The sequence below is a fragment of the Phascolarctos cinereus genome, unplaced genomic scaffold, assembly GCF_003287225.1.
Source record: "Phascolarctos cinereus isolate Bilbo 61053 unplaced genomic scaffold, phaCin_HiC Scaffold_2;HRSCAF=192, whole genome shotgun sequence".
Taxonomy (NCBI): domain Eukaryota; kingdom Metazoa; phylum Chordata; class Mammalia; order Diprotodontia; family Phascolarctidae; genus Phascolarctos; species Phascolarctos cinereus.
The window spans coordinates 44,348,735-44,366,786 of record NW_027555625.1 but is presented as its reverse complement, the minus strand read 5'-3'; the positions used below and the strand labels follow the sequence as shown (position 1 = coordinate 44,366,786).

The 18,052-nt window shown below is 41.7% G+C and overlaps 1 protein-coding gene across 6 annotated transcripts in view; it reads left to right on the top strand.

Annotated features, from left to right (window-relative positions):
• Nucleotides 1–18,052, top strand: part of WDR59 (WD repeat domain 59) — a 122,626-nt gene that overhangs the window by 3,272 nt on the left and 101,302 nt on the right. For 4 of the 6 annotated variants that reach the window (XR_002320158.2, XM_020963616.2, XM_020963612.2 and 1 more), the window contains exons 2-4: nucleotides 10,428–10,477; nucleotides 12,720–12,855; nucleotides 15,950–16,035. Coding sequence is in view for 5 of the 6 variants with exons in the window: in XM_020963616.2 (XP_020819275.1) it covers nucleotides 10,428–10,477; nucleotides 12,720–12,855; nucleotides 15,950–16,035 (272 nt within the window). In the remaining variant the exon portion in view is untranslated. Of the gene's footprint in view, nucleotides 1–10,421; nucleotides 10,478–12,719; nucleotides 12,856–15,949; nucleotides 16,036–18,052 lie in introns of those variants that run through there. The other 2 variants (XM_020963614.2, XM_078149357.1) reach the window with 2 other exon arrangements.

Sequence of the window (18,052 nt, the reverse complement as noted above, 5' to 3'; positions counted from 1 at the left end):
ATGTAGCACCTACTATGTGCCACTGTGCTAAAGTGCTTTACAAATAGAATCTCATTTTATTTTTACAGCAACTGTGTTAGGTAGTCGCTATTACTATCACTGTTGTATAGATGAGGAAACTGAGATAGTGACTTGCCCAGGGTCACACAGTGAGTGTCTGGGCCTAAATTTGAACTCGGGTCTTCTTGACTCCAGGCCTGGCACTCAATCCGCTGCACTACCATATACCCTGTGAGTAGAGAGTGAGTCGGGACAGTCTGATTTCCAGTCAGACTCTGATGTGTACTGCATTTGTGGGCCTGGGTAAATCAGGCAGCCTTTTGGAGCCCTGGGACACTCGAAGGATATGAGGGGTAGATCTGCACTGGTGGAGGGAATTTCCTCACTTGGAGCTCCTGTGTGAAATTTTGGACCAAAAAATACATGGACCAATGTATGCTTTTGTTCACGTTACTCATATAACTTTTACCCAGAATGTCCTCCCACCGCCTCTTCTCCAGTTGAATATATAGGAGTCCCTTAAAGTTCATCTCAGATACTCCCCCTCCAAAAACTCTTTGATAACCCTACCTTCTCCCCTCCCTCCCCCCACCCTGGAACTTTGTTTTGTAACTTGAATGCACTTAAAGAAAACCTGCCTGGTCCTCATATTCTTCATTTGTAAAATGCAGAGGCCTCTGAGGTTCTTTTACCCAGGGCTGTGCTGAAGCCGGCTTACACTGGCTCCTGAGAGCCGGTTGTTAAATTGTCAGTGTGAGCATTTACACCTTGGAAATTGGCCAACTATAGATCAGGGCTTGGTTTGTTGTTTTGTTGGTTATTTAGACCTAAGAGAGCGATGGACAGAGTGTAATAATGCAGATCATTAAAGAGGTGTCCTGCATACATTCCCCTCCCCCCAGCTGGTTGTTAAACATTTCTCAGCACACTATGGCTTTCATCACTAGGTCTGTGGTACTATAAATATTGTGTATTATTTTGCTCTCTTTTAGTGTTTTATCACCCTTATGCTCTTTCAGGGCAAGGACCATACTTTACCTAAACTGTATGCCCCCCAAAGCCCAGCACATGTTCTCCACACAGTAGGTGCTTAAATATTTGTGGTTCTGTAGAATTTAGAGCTGGCAGGGACAGTCTAGTCCAATTCCTTTGTTTTACAAATGAGGATGGAGCGGGGAGGGCTTGGCTAACTGATTTGCCTAAGTGGAATAAGGTAGGAACAGTTCAGATTTCAGCCTAGGGCCTTGGCTCGACCTCCAGTGTTCTTTCCAATACGCCACATGGTTTCTGCCCTGTAAATCCACAGAAAACAGAACTTGTTCCTTCCTTAGTAATAAAGATGAATGGATGAAAAGAGCCCTGCATCAGTTTCTTAGTGGTGCCTGGGACCCAGCTTCCCACAAGGGATTTCAGTCCCGTCATTTCTCCTAGAGGACACTGAAGGGCTTTGCACTGGCTCTCACAACTTATTTGATTGTTAGGGTAGGCCTCTCCAGGGAAGCACAAGTTATTTAGGGGGTAGAACAGTGCCCCTCTTTATGTTTCTGTTGATTGTTTTTGCTAGAAGGCACCTCAGAAGCCATTTGCTCTGGCCCTCTTTTAGTTCTGATTTTACAATGAGGACGTGAGGGAGGTTGTGATTTGCTGCAGGTCAGCCCTAGACGTGCCCGAGGTGCTTCTTGAGTGCTGGTCCTCTGCTTTCAGAGCCAGTGTTTCCATCCATGCTGCCAGAACAAACCTGCCTGTTCTACCTCAGACCTGCTAATTTGGAAGCTGCTAATTTTCAAGCCATTCAGTTCTCACCAGAAACCCGGGTAGCCTCACCCCCACTTTTCAGTAAAGATGTGATTCAAGCAACCTGCGGTGAGGCTGCTGGCACATATATAAGGAGGCTGTGAAGTACTACCAGAAGTAATTACACCTAAACAGTAGTTGTCATAATAGCAGGACAAAGGAAATTTGCCAATTTAACGACTTTGTGGGAGTTTTTCTTTCTGTAACTTCAGCAGTTAGTAGGAATTAGTATGGTTTTTATAGTCTATCCAAGGGTGGGGAACCTGGGGCCTCTAAGGCCACGTGTGGCCCTCTAGGTCTTTAAGTGTGGCTCTTTGACTGAATCCAAACTTCACAGAGCAAATCTCCTTAATAAAAGGATTTGTTCTGTTAAACTTGGATTCAGTCAAAAGGCTGTCTCCAAGGCCCTAGAAGGCCACATGTAGCCTCGAGGCTGCAGGCTCCTGACCCCTGATCCTGTTCTGTTGAGTACATTGTCCATCCCATTAGTCGCTTAGAAGTGGTGAGTCACTTGGTCCAGCCCCCTCATTTTAAAGATGAGGAAATTGAGGTACTGAGAGTGTACAGCTTGCCCCAAGTTATACAGCTGGTAATAACGAGCAGTGTTGGAACTTTAACCGGCCCTCTGCTTTCCTACGTAGAAAGAAAGAAAGAAAATTAATACTCCTTTTGTTGATGTCTTGATATAAGTGGCCAGACTCATATTAAATGTTTTCACATGTTTCATATGTGTTTTCAAATCAGTCCTGATCTTTTATAAATGCATTTTCATGTGGCTTTCAGAATGTTAACAGTGAAGAGTCCTGGGTTCAGATTAGGGTTTTTGTTTTTAATTTTGAGATTAAAAAATATCCTGTTAGGTCTGTCACCAGTTAGCCAACAAAAATGTTGCCCAAGAACCTGTTATTTGAGTAATCGTTGGAGATAGACTCATGCCACTTCTGAGCTGAAGAGTCCTTCAAGATCACCTACTTGAGGGTTTGGAGATTGACCTAAACATAGACCAGTATTACACATAAAGAAAACCATTGTACGATTCTCAAACTGAGGGGCAGTGGAATACTATGCAAAAATTTCTGGAATGGGAATCAGAGAATCCAGGATCAGTGCCTGACTCTGCCACTAAATACTAGTATTACCTTGGACAAGTCACTTAGCGTTATGGGAACTTAAGTTTCTTCATCCTTACAATTAAAGGAGTTGGAATAAATGATCTCTAAGGTCTCTTTCAATTCTGAATTTGTGATCCTGTGGTGTGGCATTCAGTGTTTAGAGGAAATAGCTTCCCGAAAAAAAATCCCTTCTTGGAGTACAGGATAGACTTTGGAAAGACAGAATGGGAGGGAGAACTGGGGAAGAATTTGGATGCTAGGGCACAGGAAGCCCCCTTGATAGGACTTAAATGTCATTGGGGAAAGAAGTGAATTCTCAGGGGACATTTGGAGGCATTTAGGACAAGAAAAAGCAAATATGACAAATAGTTTGGCAATGTGAGTTTAGACTTTGGGATCTTAAATGCCTTTATCACAGGGCTGTGTCCTTGGCTTTTTCCTAGTTACCGTTCTTATAAAAATTAGTAACTTAAATGAAAACAGATGATTTGCTTATCAAGTTTGTGCATGACAGGTTAGCAGGGATCATTGGATGGCAGAAGCAGGAATCAGAAAGATCTTAACCAGGTAGAACTGATCAAGATTAAATTTAACAAGTATTACTATGTTCAGCACTTAGGTTCAAAAAACCCCCACCATTGTGAAAGTATAGGATGGGGGTAGACTGGACTTAACACATTCATGTGAAAAAGACTTGGGGAACTTTAGTTGACTGTGAGCTCACTGTGATTCATCCGTGAGACAGCTGTGGGGGAAAAATAACAAACCTAAGCAGCTTTGGTCTGCATTGATAAAGTGGTATCTAGTTGAAGGCAACTAAATCTTCTATGCACGTTCCAGAGCATTCAAGGTGGAAATCCTGACAGGTGGGGGAAGCTAGGTGGCGCAGTGGATAGAGCTGCAGCCCTGGATTCAGGAGGACCTGAGTTCCAATTCGGCCTCAGACGCATAACACATATTAGCTGTGTGACCCTGGGCAAGTCACTTAACCCCATTGCCTACCCCCCCCCCAAATACTGACGGAGTCATGAGTGGAAAAAGTTTAAGAAGCCCTGGTTAGACAACACCTTGGAATCTTGTGTTAAGTTTTGGCATCACATTTTTAGAGGGAAAGGTGATAAGAATAATGAGAAATCTCAAAACTTTGTCAGGGGGGAGTGGTTGAAGGAACGGGAGATGTATCATCTGTAGGACAGAAGATTCAGTAGGGGTACATGAGAAGTTTCTTAAAAAATTTAAAGACTGATCATTGGAAGGGGGAATAAATTTAATCTATATAGCTGCAGGCAAAAAAAGTGTGACCCATGCATGGAAGTTACAAGGAGACAGATTTTGGCATAATATCAGGAAAAACTTCTGAAACTGAAGGGCTATCTAAAAATGGAATGGATTGCCTTGTTAGTGAGTCCTCCCATTACTAGACATGTTCAGTCAGAGCTTGTTAGATATCTTGTCAAAGGGAGTCCTGCTTGGGATGAGAGATTGCACTGGATCTCCTTTAGAGTTCCTTTCAACTCAGGGACTCTGTGGTTCTGTGATTTAAGAATTTTTTATTGATGGCTTTTGTTTTTATATTGCCTTCATTTCCAGATATATTACTCACTTTCTCCTTCCTTTATCTCAAAGAATTTTTAAATAGGACAGAAAAACCAGCCCACATATTGATTGAGTCTGACTGCAGTATTCAATACCAGTGGTCCCCTGCCATGACAAAGAAGAGAGGAAGATGCATTTTCTTAACTCTCTCCAGGGCCAAGCTTGATTATTACATACTTGTGATTATGTAAAATCCAGACGTTGTTGTTGTCGTCGTCATTGTTCTCTAATTTACATTGTTCTAATCAGGCATATTATTTTCCTGGTTCGGCTTACTTTGCATTTTTCTTTTTTAAAAAATTAATTTCATTTTGCATCCATTCATATCTTCTGCATCTTTGAACTTTTCACGTTAATTGTTTCTAACAGCACAGTAATAATCAGTAAAAATGTACAAAGTGCCTACTTTGTGCCAGGCACTGTGCTAAGTGCCGGGGATACGGGCAAAAAAGAGGTGAAAGACATTCCCTGCTCTCAAGGAGCTTACAGTCTATTGGGAGAGACAACATGAAAACAAATATATACAAAACAAGCGATATTCAGGATAAATAAGAAGTAGCTAACAGAGAGAAGGCCCTGGAATTAAAAGGGGTGAGGGAAGGCTTCCTGTAGAAGGTAAGATTTTAGTTGACACCGGGTGGAGTTGAGAGAGAACATAGCAGGCACGGGGGACAGCCAGCTACAGAAAATGCCCAGTTCTGAGAGATGGAGTATCTTGTTTGTGAAACAGTCAAGAGGCCAGTGTTACTGCATCAAAGAGTAACTGTGTGGGAGTGAGGTATATGAAGACTGCAAAGGTAGGAGGGCTTAGTTTTTGAAGTGCTTAGGCTTAGGACTTTGAATGGCAAAACTTGATGAATCACCATTTGTTTTGTCATTCCCCATATGAAGTGGTCATCTTTCTTATTTCCTTGCTTCCACAAAAAGTCCTACTGTGAATATTGGGATGCTCATGAGACCTTTCTGTCTTTATTCTTTCCAGGATATATATTCCTAGCAGTGAGATATATGGGTCAGAAAGTATGGACATTTTAGTAACTTTTTTTAAAGCACAGCACGGAGTTTTGCTTTCCAGAATGGTTGGATCGATTCACTGTTCCACCAACAGTATATCAGTGTGCATTTCTTTCTACAGCCTCCTCCCTCCTCTTGCCTGTTTCTGTCTGTTGTTATATTTGCCAATTGCAAAACCTCACAGTTGTTTTGACTTGTATTTCTCTTATTAGTGAATTGAAGCAGTCTTTTGTATGGTTGTCAGTACTCTGTGTCTCTTTTGAGAATTGTTGGTTCCTTATCCATTGGGGAATGGCTCTTGGTTTTAAGATTTCTTTAAGTCCTTCCTCTGAGATTATTGTCATTCTGATTTGGCTACTTTATCCACACCTCCTGGTTTAATCAGTCATAAGATGGTGACTAACTTCCTCAACCCATTATTATTTGGACCTGGAATTGAAAATTAGAGAGAGGAGCATTATGTATGCTCCCTGTTGCCTTAATGGTTTGTGATTTATGAGTCTCATCATTGCTCCAACTCTCCTAGACAGATAGGCATCTGAATAGTTTTGCTTCAGGGGAAAAAAATCCATTACAGATTCAGGGTCATACAATTCTGGCAAATTCTTCTATATAAAGTTGTAAAGGGGCAGACTCTCTTTACTACTTTACTTTTCTGGTTTCATTAATTTGGAAAATAGCAGAATCATTTCTAGTAAAACTGACTGGAATATGAAAGCTGCATTTTAATTTTATTTTCTAGAAAGCTTAATTGAAAAGAGAGGGTGATGTCTAGGGTAAGTCTGCCAAAGAAAATAGCATACATTCCTCATCAATTCATTCATTCATCATTTGTTAATTAAACTTCTACCTCTGTGATGAACAGTGTGCCAGGCCCTGGGGCAGGGGCAAAGTTGAGATGAGATATAGTCTTTGTGTTCATTAGCTTAGTCTGGTTGGGAGAAGACACAGACTGAAATAACTGGGGTATACATTATGTGGTAGCTTCATTCAGAAATGGATTTTAGATGTCATTTAGCCCTTCATTTTACAAATAAGGAAACTGAGGCTCAGACATATGAAGTGGTTCTCCCAGTCACAGATGGTTAATGGCAATCTGTTGTAGTTTACTGAAAAAGGAGGTTCCATCACAAGGAAGAGATATGTGTACAGCAGCCATTATGTTAAGTGTTGAGAGAGTATCAGCTAATTTCTAATAAATGCTTTCAGTAAGAGGATGAGGAAGATTAAATACAGTAGTTCAAAAAAGCCTTCTTAGCATCTCCAGTCCCTAATTTAAGGAGATTGAATCATGTCGTATCAAATTGTCTGATTATTTTATGCCGCTGGATTTCAGTTCTTGCTTTTAGTGTATGAAATCCGATAATGCAAATATTATAGTCCTTGATCATAGGCCTGTGACAAACTGATGTAAAGAGAATTGACTTGGCTCTGATTTGCATTGATTGTTTCTAGCATACATCATTATTTAGAAGGATGAACAGAAAAGTACTTCCGTTTCTTAGGAGTTTATTCCCCTTCTCTCTAGTTCAGCTGGGATTTCAAATAGGAAGGTTTGATTTCTCACTTGGTCATTTCAGATGAACAAACACAGTAGTCCTTAGTCCACAAAAGCCATGTGCAAAATGCTGGTTTCCTTTGAAATTGAATTGGATTGAATGAGATTATGGGCAGGTAAACCTGCAAAGCTTTATTTTTATGAATTTCTCCCAGAGAGATTGATTTGCTACAAAGACCACTTACAATATACACCAAAGTGTAAAATATGGTACGAGACTTTTTTCATGTCAAAATTCTCTCTGTTGAATACCATTTTGCTCTTAGAAACTAGAATACCTTTTCATTTTGAAAACATTAAAAAATTAGAGATGCTATACAAGATGTAAAGACTAAGGATACTGTCATAAGTTTTGAAGGCATTGAGTGGAGCCTCCTGGGGCTTTGAGTGGTGGTGGTGGTGGGGGCAGCAGCCAAAGTGACTTCAGTGTCTGGAGCTGAGAATTCCTGGCTTGGGGCTGCCCCTGGGGCTGAGCTGAGGTGAATTTGCATAATGCAGATTTAGGTAAAGGGAGAACTCTCTGTATAAAGTTTGCAGAATCTTCATTTAGATGAATGAAGGAGTGAAGGAAAAAGCATTTATTAAGTGTTTGTGTATTCCAAGCGCTGAAGATACAAATAGAAAAGTTTAGAGAATCCCTGCTCTCAAGGAGCTCAGATTGTAATTGGGCATAAAAGAAAGTCCATCTCAGGGCAGTTAGGTGGCAGGCACAGTGGCTAGAGTGCTGGCCCTGGAGTCAGGAGGACCTGAGTTCAAATTTGGTCTCAGACCAGGCAGTTGACACTTACTAGCTGTGTGACCTTGGGCAAGTCACTTAATCCCAATTGCCTCTTCAAAAACAAATGAACAAACAGAAAAAAAGAAAATCCATCTTCAGGCAGACAGAAAGGCCTGGATGTTCTGAAGGTGCTGCAGTAGGACAGACAGCAAGGCTCAGAGACCTTTAGGGTAAGGTCTTAAGATGGAGGATGGTTGGTGAAACCAAGGGCTTCACCATCAGATGCTTAGAAGACCAATTGAAATTATTATTTTTAAATCAGAATGTTATCTTGTATACCAGATGTATTTCAAGCCACCATTCCTGGTCATTCTTGAGTTTGTAACTTTACCTCGGTCAGTAAATTAGACATCTTTGCTAACACCTCATAGAGTATCAAATATTGAAAACTGAATCTCACTTTCAGGTAATATTAGGGGTAAGAGAAGCTCTACCATTCTCTTCCAATGAAGTATGCTCATGTTAGGTAGGGGGTAGATCTGAGTAATACAGTTTTATTCTTGTTTACTGTAATGGAAGAGAATCTGAGTGTGATAAGTACTCTCAAGCCTAGAAGGATGACGGTTAAAAGGAGAAATGATTAAAAAACAAAAAAAACAAAAACAAAAACAGGAGGCAGCTAGGTAGTGCAGTGGCTAGAGCACTGGCCCTGGAGTCAGGAGGACCTGAGTTCAAATGCAGCCTCAGACACATAATACTCACTAGCTGTGTGACCCTGGGCAAGTCACTTAACCCCATTGCCTAGCAAAAAAGACCAAAGAAACAAAACCAAAACCAAAACAAACAATTCAACTAACATTTAGTGAGAGCCTACTCTATACCAAGCACTGTTCCAGTTTGTGGGGATATAAAGACAAAGGTAAGAATGAAATGGTCCTTTCTCTCAAGGAATTTGTGGTTTCATGGGGAGGAGATTTGACTTGCATGTTGATGCCTACTATGTGCTAGGCACTGTGCTAAGCATTTTTACAAATATCTCCTTTGATCCTCACAACAACCCTGGGAGATTAGGTGCTGTTATTATCATCCCCATTTTACAGGGGAGGAAACTGAAGCCAATAGAATTTCATTGACTTGCCCAGGGTCACCCTAGTCAGTGTTTCGGGCTGAATACCCTAGTCAGTGTTTTGGGCTGAATTTGAACTCAGGTCTTCCTGACTCCAGGCCCAAAGCTCTATCCACTATACCACAGTAGGGAAGGAAGGGGGCAGAGGAAAGATCAGTCAAGGGATTCTAGGAATATTTTGTAGCTGGAAGGATCTGGGAAGGCTGAATGGAGGAGGTGGCCCCTGCTACAGATTACAAATCTGTATGGAAACTGATGGCTTCTTGCTGTCCTAACCCTTTGATTCTGCTATCTTACCACCAACCTAGACCCAGGAGCAGACTTCCTGTAGAAGACTTTCCTGGCTGCCCGTGGATTGGCTGTGTTCAACCCTCTGGATTTCTCGTTGTCCACGCCCAGAATAAGGAGGAAGGAACACCCGTCATTCTCTGTCTCTCTGACTTGAACCCTTTGTCCCTGATACTCTGACATCTTTCTTGGGCTTGCACAGCTGTAAAAAATAGACTCTTTTCATCCACCACTTGTGATTGCACCCAGGTGTTCAAAATGGGATCTTTCTTGCTAGTCTCCCAGAAAAGGCTTTCAGTGGGAGGATGGCAGTAAAACAGCTAAAGCCTGTTTTCACGCAAGAGTGTTGCTGTGAAGGGCACCAAGAGTAGCTACCTGACTTTCAGACGCAGCAGGATTTGAACCTGTCCAAATAAGAGAATCCAGGGCTATAATTGCGGTGATTAAAAGCAGCTTCTGACTCCAGCCTGAAGGCAAACTCATTTGGTTCAGTGCACCCTTTGGGGAATTGGATATTGAATGATGAAAGATGCCTTTCCCCAAGACCTGGAAACCAGTGAATTATCGTGGAAACTCTAAATTGAATATGAGCTTTCCTTTTATCTTGCTAAAATTTAATTTCTGGGGGACCCCAGTAGGAGGAACTCTAAGAGCATGGTAACCAGCTGTTTATTTGCTTGACTTTGGATGTAGCAAGGATAAGATTTGAATATGGTTAACTACCCCTATGGCACCTAAAAGAAGTCAGTGCCTTTTGAAATCACTATGCTGGTATCTAGCCTGTCTGGTGGCATCAGGGCAGGATTTTGGCTTACAGGAGGAGACTTTTATAATTTCTCTAAATGTATATACACTTGGCTCATTTAGTCAGGGTCCTAAGGGTTCCACACTCTATGACCTCTGTGTGTGTGTGTGTGTGTGTGTGTGTGTGTGGTTTTTATTTGTTTGTTTGTTTTAGTATGTATTGAGTAACAATTAGAGCTGCCTTTTCCTGAATTAACTGCAAGGTAAAGGGATTTGAGATTCATGTTGCAAATATAAGGAGATAATTAAAAATTCACCTTTCTAGGATCTGGTAATTATTAGCTAGAAGGATTACAGACTCTTCACCTGGGGGATGACAAAGGCACAATGAAAAATAATTAATCTCGTCTATTTTGGCTGGACTGGTTCATTTCAGCTTGTTTTTAAAATCAAACAATTTCTTATGTTTTTCAACAGGCAACTGCAATGTCTGTAGATTGTCTTGGGCAGCATGCAGTGCTTTCTGGGTAAGTGAGCTCCAAAGTTCTCCTGTGGTGTGATTTCTGATCAAGTAAAGGCTACCTCATGTTCCGAGCAAGGACCAAAGCTCTGAATTCATGGGGGTCATAGAGCAAAGCCTCTGGGGCTGTCCAGCTTGCTAGTTTGGTAGAAGAAGAAACAAAGGGGTTATGTGACTGGCCCAAAGTCATAGGAGACAAGCTTCAGAGGCAGGCCTTCTGACTCCAGATCAGATCCTTTTGCCGCTTTCCTGTGGGGCCTCCCTACTTCCTAATTCTCATGATCCTCAGAACTCTCAGAGATTTGTCTTGTCTATCCTGTGCCCACCCAAGCACCATATAAGAATAATATGAAACTGTATTTTAACTTAAGTCTTGAAACTGCAAAGTTTAAACATATTCTGTATCCGATTTTTATTAGGGGTCACATTAGCAATTTGCAACAAGCCCTAAGTTTGAATTACCTTAGGCAGACATATTGTGCTAGCCACTTTTGCATTCTTCATACTTCCCCCCCATAGAAGAGCATGGGGTCAGTGAGGAGTCCTTGCTGGCCAGTATCCCTTAACTGACTTTTCTCTGTGACTCCCCATTTACTTTTATCAGAGGTTTTACTCTAGACCTTCTCATTTCACTTTTACTTCCCTAACTCTGCTCTTCAGTCTTCAGTTTCCTTTGCCTAATTCCTTTTTTTTTTTATTTAGGCAATGTGGTTAAGTGACTTGCCCAGGGTCACACAGCTAGTAAGTGTTATGTGTCTGAGATCACATTTGAACTCAGGTCCTCCTGAATCCAGGGCCTGTGCTCTATCCACTGCGCCACCTAGCTGTTCCACATTATTTCTTTTTCAAAGGGAAAAACATCACCTTGCCTACTTGACTTCTCTGCCTGCCCACTCTGTCCACTTGGGGAGAGTGTCCAAAGTCAGAGCTCTTTCCTAGAGTTTCTATAAAGCCTCTGATCCTTCCTCATTCTCCGAGAGTGTCCAGCATCTTCTGCTCTTTGGGATTTTGCTTGTTGATGTCTAGAGCTGGTACTTTTCCTCCTCTAGTCATAGAGTCTGATTCTTTAGTCTGATAACTGGCTTCTCTTTTCTCTTTATTCTGCTTCCTTTAAGCAGGAGCTATTAGCTTTTAAACTTTTCATTGGCAAACCTACTTATCTTTATGGATATCTTGTGGTTCAGGGTTTTCTTTAGCAAAGAGACTGACTTCTACAGAACATGTTTGTGCATGGAGCAGAGAGCGTGTATGCATGTAACTAACACACTGAAAGTGAAATAGTGGGGGGAACAGAGTTGAAAGACTTGCTTATTTCTGTTCCTTGCAGTTTCAAACCTTTGTCAAGTACCTGCTCTGTGTAGCTAGGTGCTAGAGATACAGAGACAAAAAGGAAATGGTCCCTGGCCTTGGACACTGGCATTCTTCTCTGTGTGTGTGTGTGTGTGTGTGTGTGTGTGTGTGTGTGTGTGTAGGTATAGGTCATACACACAGATAAAGAAAGCAGAATCTTTCAGAGGTAGAGAGCATTAACAATTTAGCGGGGAGGGGAATCAAGAAAGCCCTTCTTTGGGAGAGTGGTCCCTGAGCTGGGTGTTGATCTTAGGGATTCAAGAGGTATAGGTGAGGAAGGAGTCCATAGCGCCTATGAGGGACAGCTTTGATAAAGGGATGGAGGCAAGAAATAGAATGACTCTTTATTTCAACCCTTTGTGAACTGGACAATGTCCTGCATATCACTGGCACTCAACGTCATAGTTTAATTTTGAGTACGGTTTATATTGCCTCTTTCCTCACAATAATCCTTTAACTTGCTTGCTAAAAGATTAAATTTAATGGCTAGAAATAGTCTGTTTGCAAGGGAATTTGGAGTTCGGTTCCAGGATGTGTGGCTGTCTGTTAAATAGTGTCATGTGAGTTTGTTAGCTGCTGTTGGGGTGCGCTTGTCATTTGCCCATAGTGGGCTGCCTTACAGAGTGGGTGGATGTCACAGAGCGTGAGTCACACCCAGCCTCACTGCTGCCTCCATGCTGGGAGGGCTGCCTTTTAAAATGACGCTGTGAAATTGTACCTGGCTTCTGTTGTATTCTTATTGTTGCTCTTTTAAAATTCGTTGTCCTCTCGGAGGTCTAAAGAATTGGTCTGTTTGGGGGGAGCTTTGAGCCCCAGTTGCCACATAGGTCTGGTTTAAAAGCAGGCCCTCCCTCGTGGTACTAAACCCTTGCATATATGTGGTACCCTTCCCATTCCAGCCGCCGATTCCTGTACATGGTGAATCTGGATGCCCCCTCTGAAGGTCACCGCAAGATCTCCCGTCAGAGCAAATGGGATATTGGGGCCGTGCAGTGGAATCCACATGACAGCTACGCACACTATTTTGCAGCTTCGGTGAGTGCACTTTGGCAGCAGTACAAGTTGGTAAATATGAAATGGCAGGGTTTGTGTTCTGAGGGGAGAATAAGACCATCAGTTTTCCAAGCAGAAAATCAGTCAATAGGTAATTCATTTGGAGGAAATCAAGTTTCCCTCTTAGAAGGGTAAGAGAGGCAAATCACTTTGAAAAAAAAATTTTTTTTTTAAACCCAACCTGATCAGAGTAGTGTCATTGGTGTCACATTTTGTATCTGGCTTCGAATAGTCATATCTTTAATTCTAAATTTCTTAAAGGAGAATAAGCGTTACTCTTTGCATTTGTGTGCCTATTATGCGTGCGGTATGCACTTTTGTCCATTTGTAGTTAGATGGCTGGCTAATAGAAATGTTCTTAAGATCTCTAATACTTGCCCACTGCTCAGTGCTGTTGAGATTGCAAACTTTTATCCATTCATTCATTCATCTGTTTACTTACTTGTATTCATTTTGAACTTAAATACAAAATGAGAAAAAAAGAACAGTTCTATGTACACCATGGAACATAAAGAGAGGAGGATTCAGTATAAAACCCTGAATTTCCATTTCAGACTGCTTTAAAAAAACCAAAACTATGTAACAAATACTACGTTTTGTTTTCAGAGCTACCCAGCTTTTCTGTGCTTCCTTCTAAGTTTTCTTTTGTTCTTTGCTGTGCACTTTTTATTTTTTTTCTCTCTTCCTACCCATTCCGACTTAGAGAAGGTTACAATTAAACACAGATATGTAAATATATATATACACACATGTATTAATATAAACATATGTATGTAAAACCATACTATGCATGCTTCTGTTTATGAGCTCTTTCTCTGGAGGTGGCCAATGTCTTCCTTCATAGGTCCAAGTCTTTGCATGTTTTTCTAAAATCAACCAGCTCATCATGTCTTATAGTGCGGTTGTATTCCATCACAGTCACATACCACAGCTTCTTTAGCCATTTCCCAATTGAAGGCCACCCATCATTTTAAGCAATGTGCTTGTTGTAAGATGATATCTCAAAGTTGTTTTAATTTGCATTTCTCTCATCAATAATGATTTAGAGCATGTTTTACATGACTATATATTTTTAATTTCTTTATCAAAAAACTGCCGGTTCATATTCTTTAGCCATTTATCAACTGGGGAGAGATTGGGAAAATTTATAATAAATCTTCATTGCTCTTAAAGAATTGTAGATGATTCCATCCTTCTGTTGAGGGAAGAAAGTACGTGAATAGGTGTTAAAGATGTCTTTACAGGAAAAGGAAGTGATTCCTAAGGGTGAGAATAATTTCCTTTCTTCTACTTATCTATCCAGAGAATCTCTGCCCACCCATGGCACGCACTGTGTGGCCTTGGGTAAGTCACTTTACATTCCCAGGCCTATAGTTTCCTTTTGTGTAAAGTCCTTTGCCATTGGGTGAAATTAACCAGGGAACAAAACCATTCTGCGGTGCTGCCTGGGACCGAGGGTTTGATGTTGACAGTCAGTGAAGACACAGATAGCAAGTGAGAAGAGAAAGAAGAGCAATTCTGTTTAGCCACAGAAGAAACAAAGAGCTTCTCTTCCAAGCCACTCCTCAGAAGGACATTGGGTGCCTAAAGTTCAGTGTCCTCTCCCAAGAGGAGGGAAGAATCAGCTCATCACCTTTCTTCTTTACACCTTTGCCCAGCTTCCTGTCACATTGGGAAGAGTACTTTCTTGTCATCTTTTGTCTTTTAGTCCTTTAGTTCCCCACTCTGTCTTTACCCAGGTCATTTGTACCAACCTCTTCTTATTGGATTTCAGTTTATTGTCATTGTGTTTGTGGCACTGAAGATGCTAGCTCCTGGGAGTAGCTGACGCATGCCTTACCTCAGGACTGAGCACCTACCTTGGTTTTAGTTTAGTTTTGTTTTTTTTTTTAAATAATATTTTATTTTTTTCCCCAGTTACCTGTAAAAACAATTTTTAGCATTTTTTTTAAGTTCCAAATTCTATCCTGCCCTCCTTCCTCTGCCCCCTCCCTGAGACTGTAAGCAATCTGACATGAGTTATGCATGGAGCACTTTCCTTGTAATTCCTGTTCCGTTGTAAGCTGTTTTGGTAGGTAGAGTGCATTAGGTTCCTCCTTTTTTTCCCAGAGAGCCCTGAGGCTTCAGAATGACTTTGGCCTCTGTCTTCAGGCTGCATTCAGATGAGCTCCACACAGTAATCAGCTCACAAGTTGGGTAATAGCCCATCACTCTCCAGCCTTGTTTTGTGGAGAAATCTGAAGAGGTTTTAGAGCCCCAGCTGCTGCTGCTGCTTTTTAAAACAGTCACGGTTCTCTTTGGTGTTTGTCTTCTGCAGTTGTAGTGTCTCTTAGTCCAATATTTCTTTGCCTCTGTCCTTGATAGATACTGAGATGGAATATTTTGGCAAACTTCAAGAGTCCTGCTTATTCCTTCTGCCTGGGAATGCCCTATAGGTTGTTCCCCTTCTCCACCCTGTTCCTCTTCCATTTGAAAAACAGTGATGGGCAGCACAGGAGTGAGGAAGAGTGAGTTGATCAACAGTACTTTGTACAGTGGCATATAACAGCACAGATGAGGGTCATGACCTTTGTGGGGTAGGCTTGAGGGAAGGAGAAACTAGTGAAGGGCTCAGCTGCCAGCGTTGTGTAGCTTTGCAGGGAAATGACTTTAAAAGGTCAGTGACGCCTTCTTTCCTGGTTTGGAACCTGAAGCGCTGTGTCCTTGATTGCCTCAGTGGGTCTCTGATCTCATCTAGACGAGTAATCTCTGGGCATGATTTTCTTACCTTGTGTGACTGTCCATGCCCTCTATAGGAGGTACTGGTGGGACTTGTAGGCTGTCTAGATATCTATAGTCCCTCACTACATAAAACTGGTGAGAAAATTTGTTCTGGGTATTATTAGCTCCACCCACATTGGATTTTTTTTTCTTTCTTGCAAGCTTAGACTGTGTGAGAGGTTTTAAGCTTTCCTGGACAGTTTTCTGCTTAGCTTTCTCTTTTCATTTATCGTGCATTAGAGCTTTACTAAGCCTGGTGGTGCACTGATTTGAACATTTTGACGTGCCCTACCTTATTTCTTCTGTTTGATTTCAGAGCAACCAGCGGGTCGATCTTTACAAGTGGAAAGATGGCAGTGGGGAAGTTGGCACAGCATTGCAGGGGCATACCAGGGTGATCAGGTAGGTAGCAGGAGCTCTATAGCTTATTGGGCTGTGATTTGTCATTTTGATTCCACATTAGACATAGAACATACTCTCTCTGCTGGAGCTTTCTGTGAAGTGATCCCAAGAGCTCAAAGTACCATCACCCTATTTGTCACAGTTCTCTGGGGAACTGAACTGAGAGATTGCCATCCTCCCATGGTTCCAGCCTGAGCATCTGTTTAGTGTTAGCCTTGGATGGCTGATAGACCATTAGTATTCCCCAAGGTGAGGGCATTCTTATGGAAAATCAGCCCGTGCTTGGGAACCATCATCAGAGGGACTGTTAAAACAAATCCCTGAAGAGGCTTAGATAGGTACAGCTTCTTTTAGAGTAAAAGATGAAAGCCATGTCTTGCTATGAGGGTGGGAAGAAGTTGAATGAAATCTCTCTATCCAGCAACATACTGAAAGGATTCAGAAGCATGACACTGTTCTTTTACTTGTGTAAGTGTCTAAGAAATTGACTGTGCTCTCTGGAAGAAGATCCATTAAGCACATGTAAACATTCTCTAGTGTGTTACATCCCAACTTGGTTCCAGATTATTCTCTGCACTTTGCTATCAGGGCTACTGTCTGTGCTCCTGGGTTGGGATGGAGACAGCCAGTTTGGGAAGCGTCTATCAGGGAATGTGTGATGTGCTGAAGCTAGCCTGGAGTGTTCTAGGTAAGGTTAGACTTCCATGGAGGAGACTTTGGCATTTTTCCAGTGCCCTGTGGAGTAGCTATTTGGGTGTTGTGGAAGGTGATGGAGAGTAGTAGAAGTCAGATACTCTTTGAAGATTACTTGTCATTCTGGTAATTTTCTTTTTTGAGAAGGAATTCTTACCCCTGGGTTTTGTAGACCTCTTGGGGATAGATTTCATGGGATTAGTGAATGTAGATGGGAAGAGAATTACCTCTTTTTTTTACTTACCTTTAATATTTAACTGTTTTTTAAAAAAAAAATCTGAATGTAGGCAACAAACATTCTTCTGAGAAGGTGACATAGGCTTCCGCAGATTGCCACAGGAATCTTTGATGCAAAGGAAAGCTTAAGAAGCTTGGTTTCCAGGTTTTCCTTCTTCAGGACACTGGAGCCATTGCAGAGGCAGTAGTACTGGTAGATCAAGCTGGACCAGGGAGCTTGTGAGAGACAGAGGTGGGGAAGGAAGCATCGTGCAGGGAGGTGTTACTTTTGTATTATTTTATCCATGTAAGCGAGTAAAACGTGCTGGATTGGACCAGCTGATTTTTAAGGGCATTTCCAAGTATTTGTGTGCCCTGGCTAAAGGTTAAAAATTGTGCTGCTTCTTCCCCAGGCCCACACTCTGGCATTTCATTGAATAAAAGAATCTGAGTATTGGAAGGGAGTTCAGAGGGCATTGAGTCTCCCTCATACCTGATAAATGGTCATCCAGTTTTTACTTGGAGACCTCCAGTGAGGAGGAGTTCACTAACTCCTAAGGTTATACCTCAGTTTCCCCTTTTGTAGCTTTTACCCTCTTGGGCCCAGTAGAACAAATTAATTCCTCTTACATGTAACACCCCTTTAAATACTTTGAAGACAACTACCACATCCCTCAAGTCTTTTCTTCTCCAAGCTAATGATCCTTAGTTCCTTCAGCTGATCCAAATTAGAAGCCCTTCTCTGTCCTACTTGTTTTCCTCTGGATCCTTTCCGGTTTATTGATGTCCTTCCTGAGATGTGGCTCTGATTTAAAAAATTATTGTCCAGTAGAAGCTTCAGTTTTTCACCTGTAACGCATGTTGGAATTTTCTAGCATTAAAAACATGTACATTTTTAGAAAGGAATATTCAGAAATATCCCTTGTGCATCTGCTCACCCTGCCTCACATGTCTTGTAGCCTAAACAGCTGCCTGCCTTTCCTGTCCCTCGTCTTGGTTATATTTAAGCTTTCTTCCAACTCTAAGTACTAAGAATTGATAAACTTCTCCTCCTTCTGAGTGTGCCTGGGTTTTACTCAAAGCAGCCATAGTTGAGATGGGTTTAGAA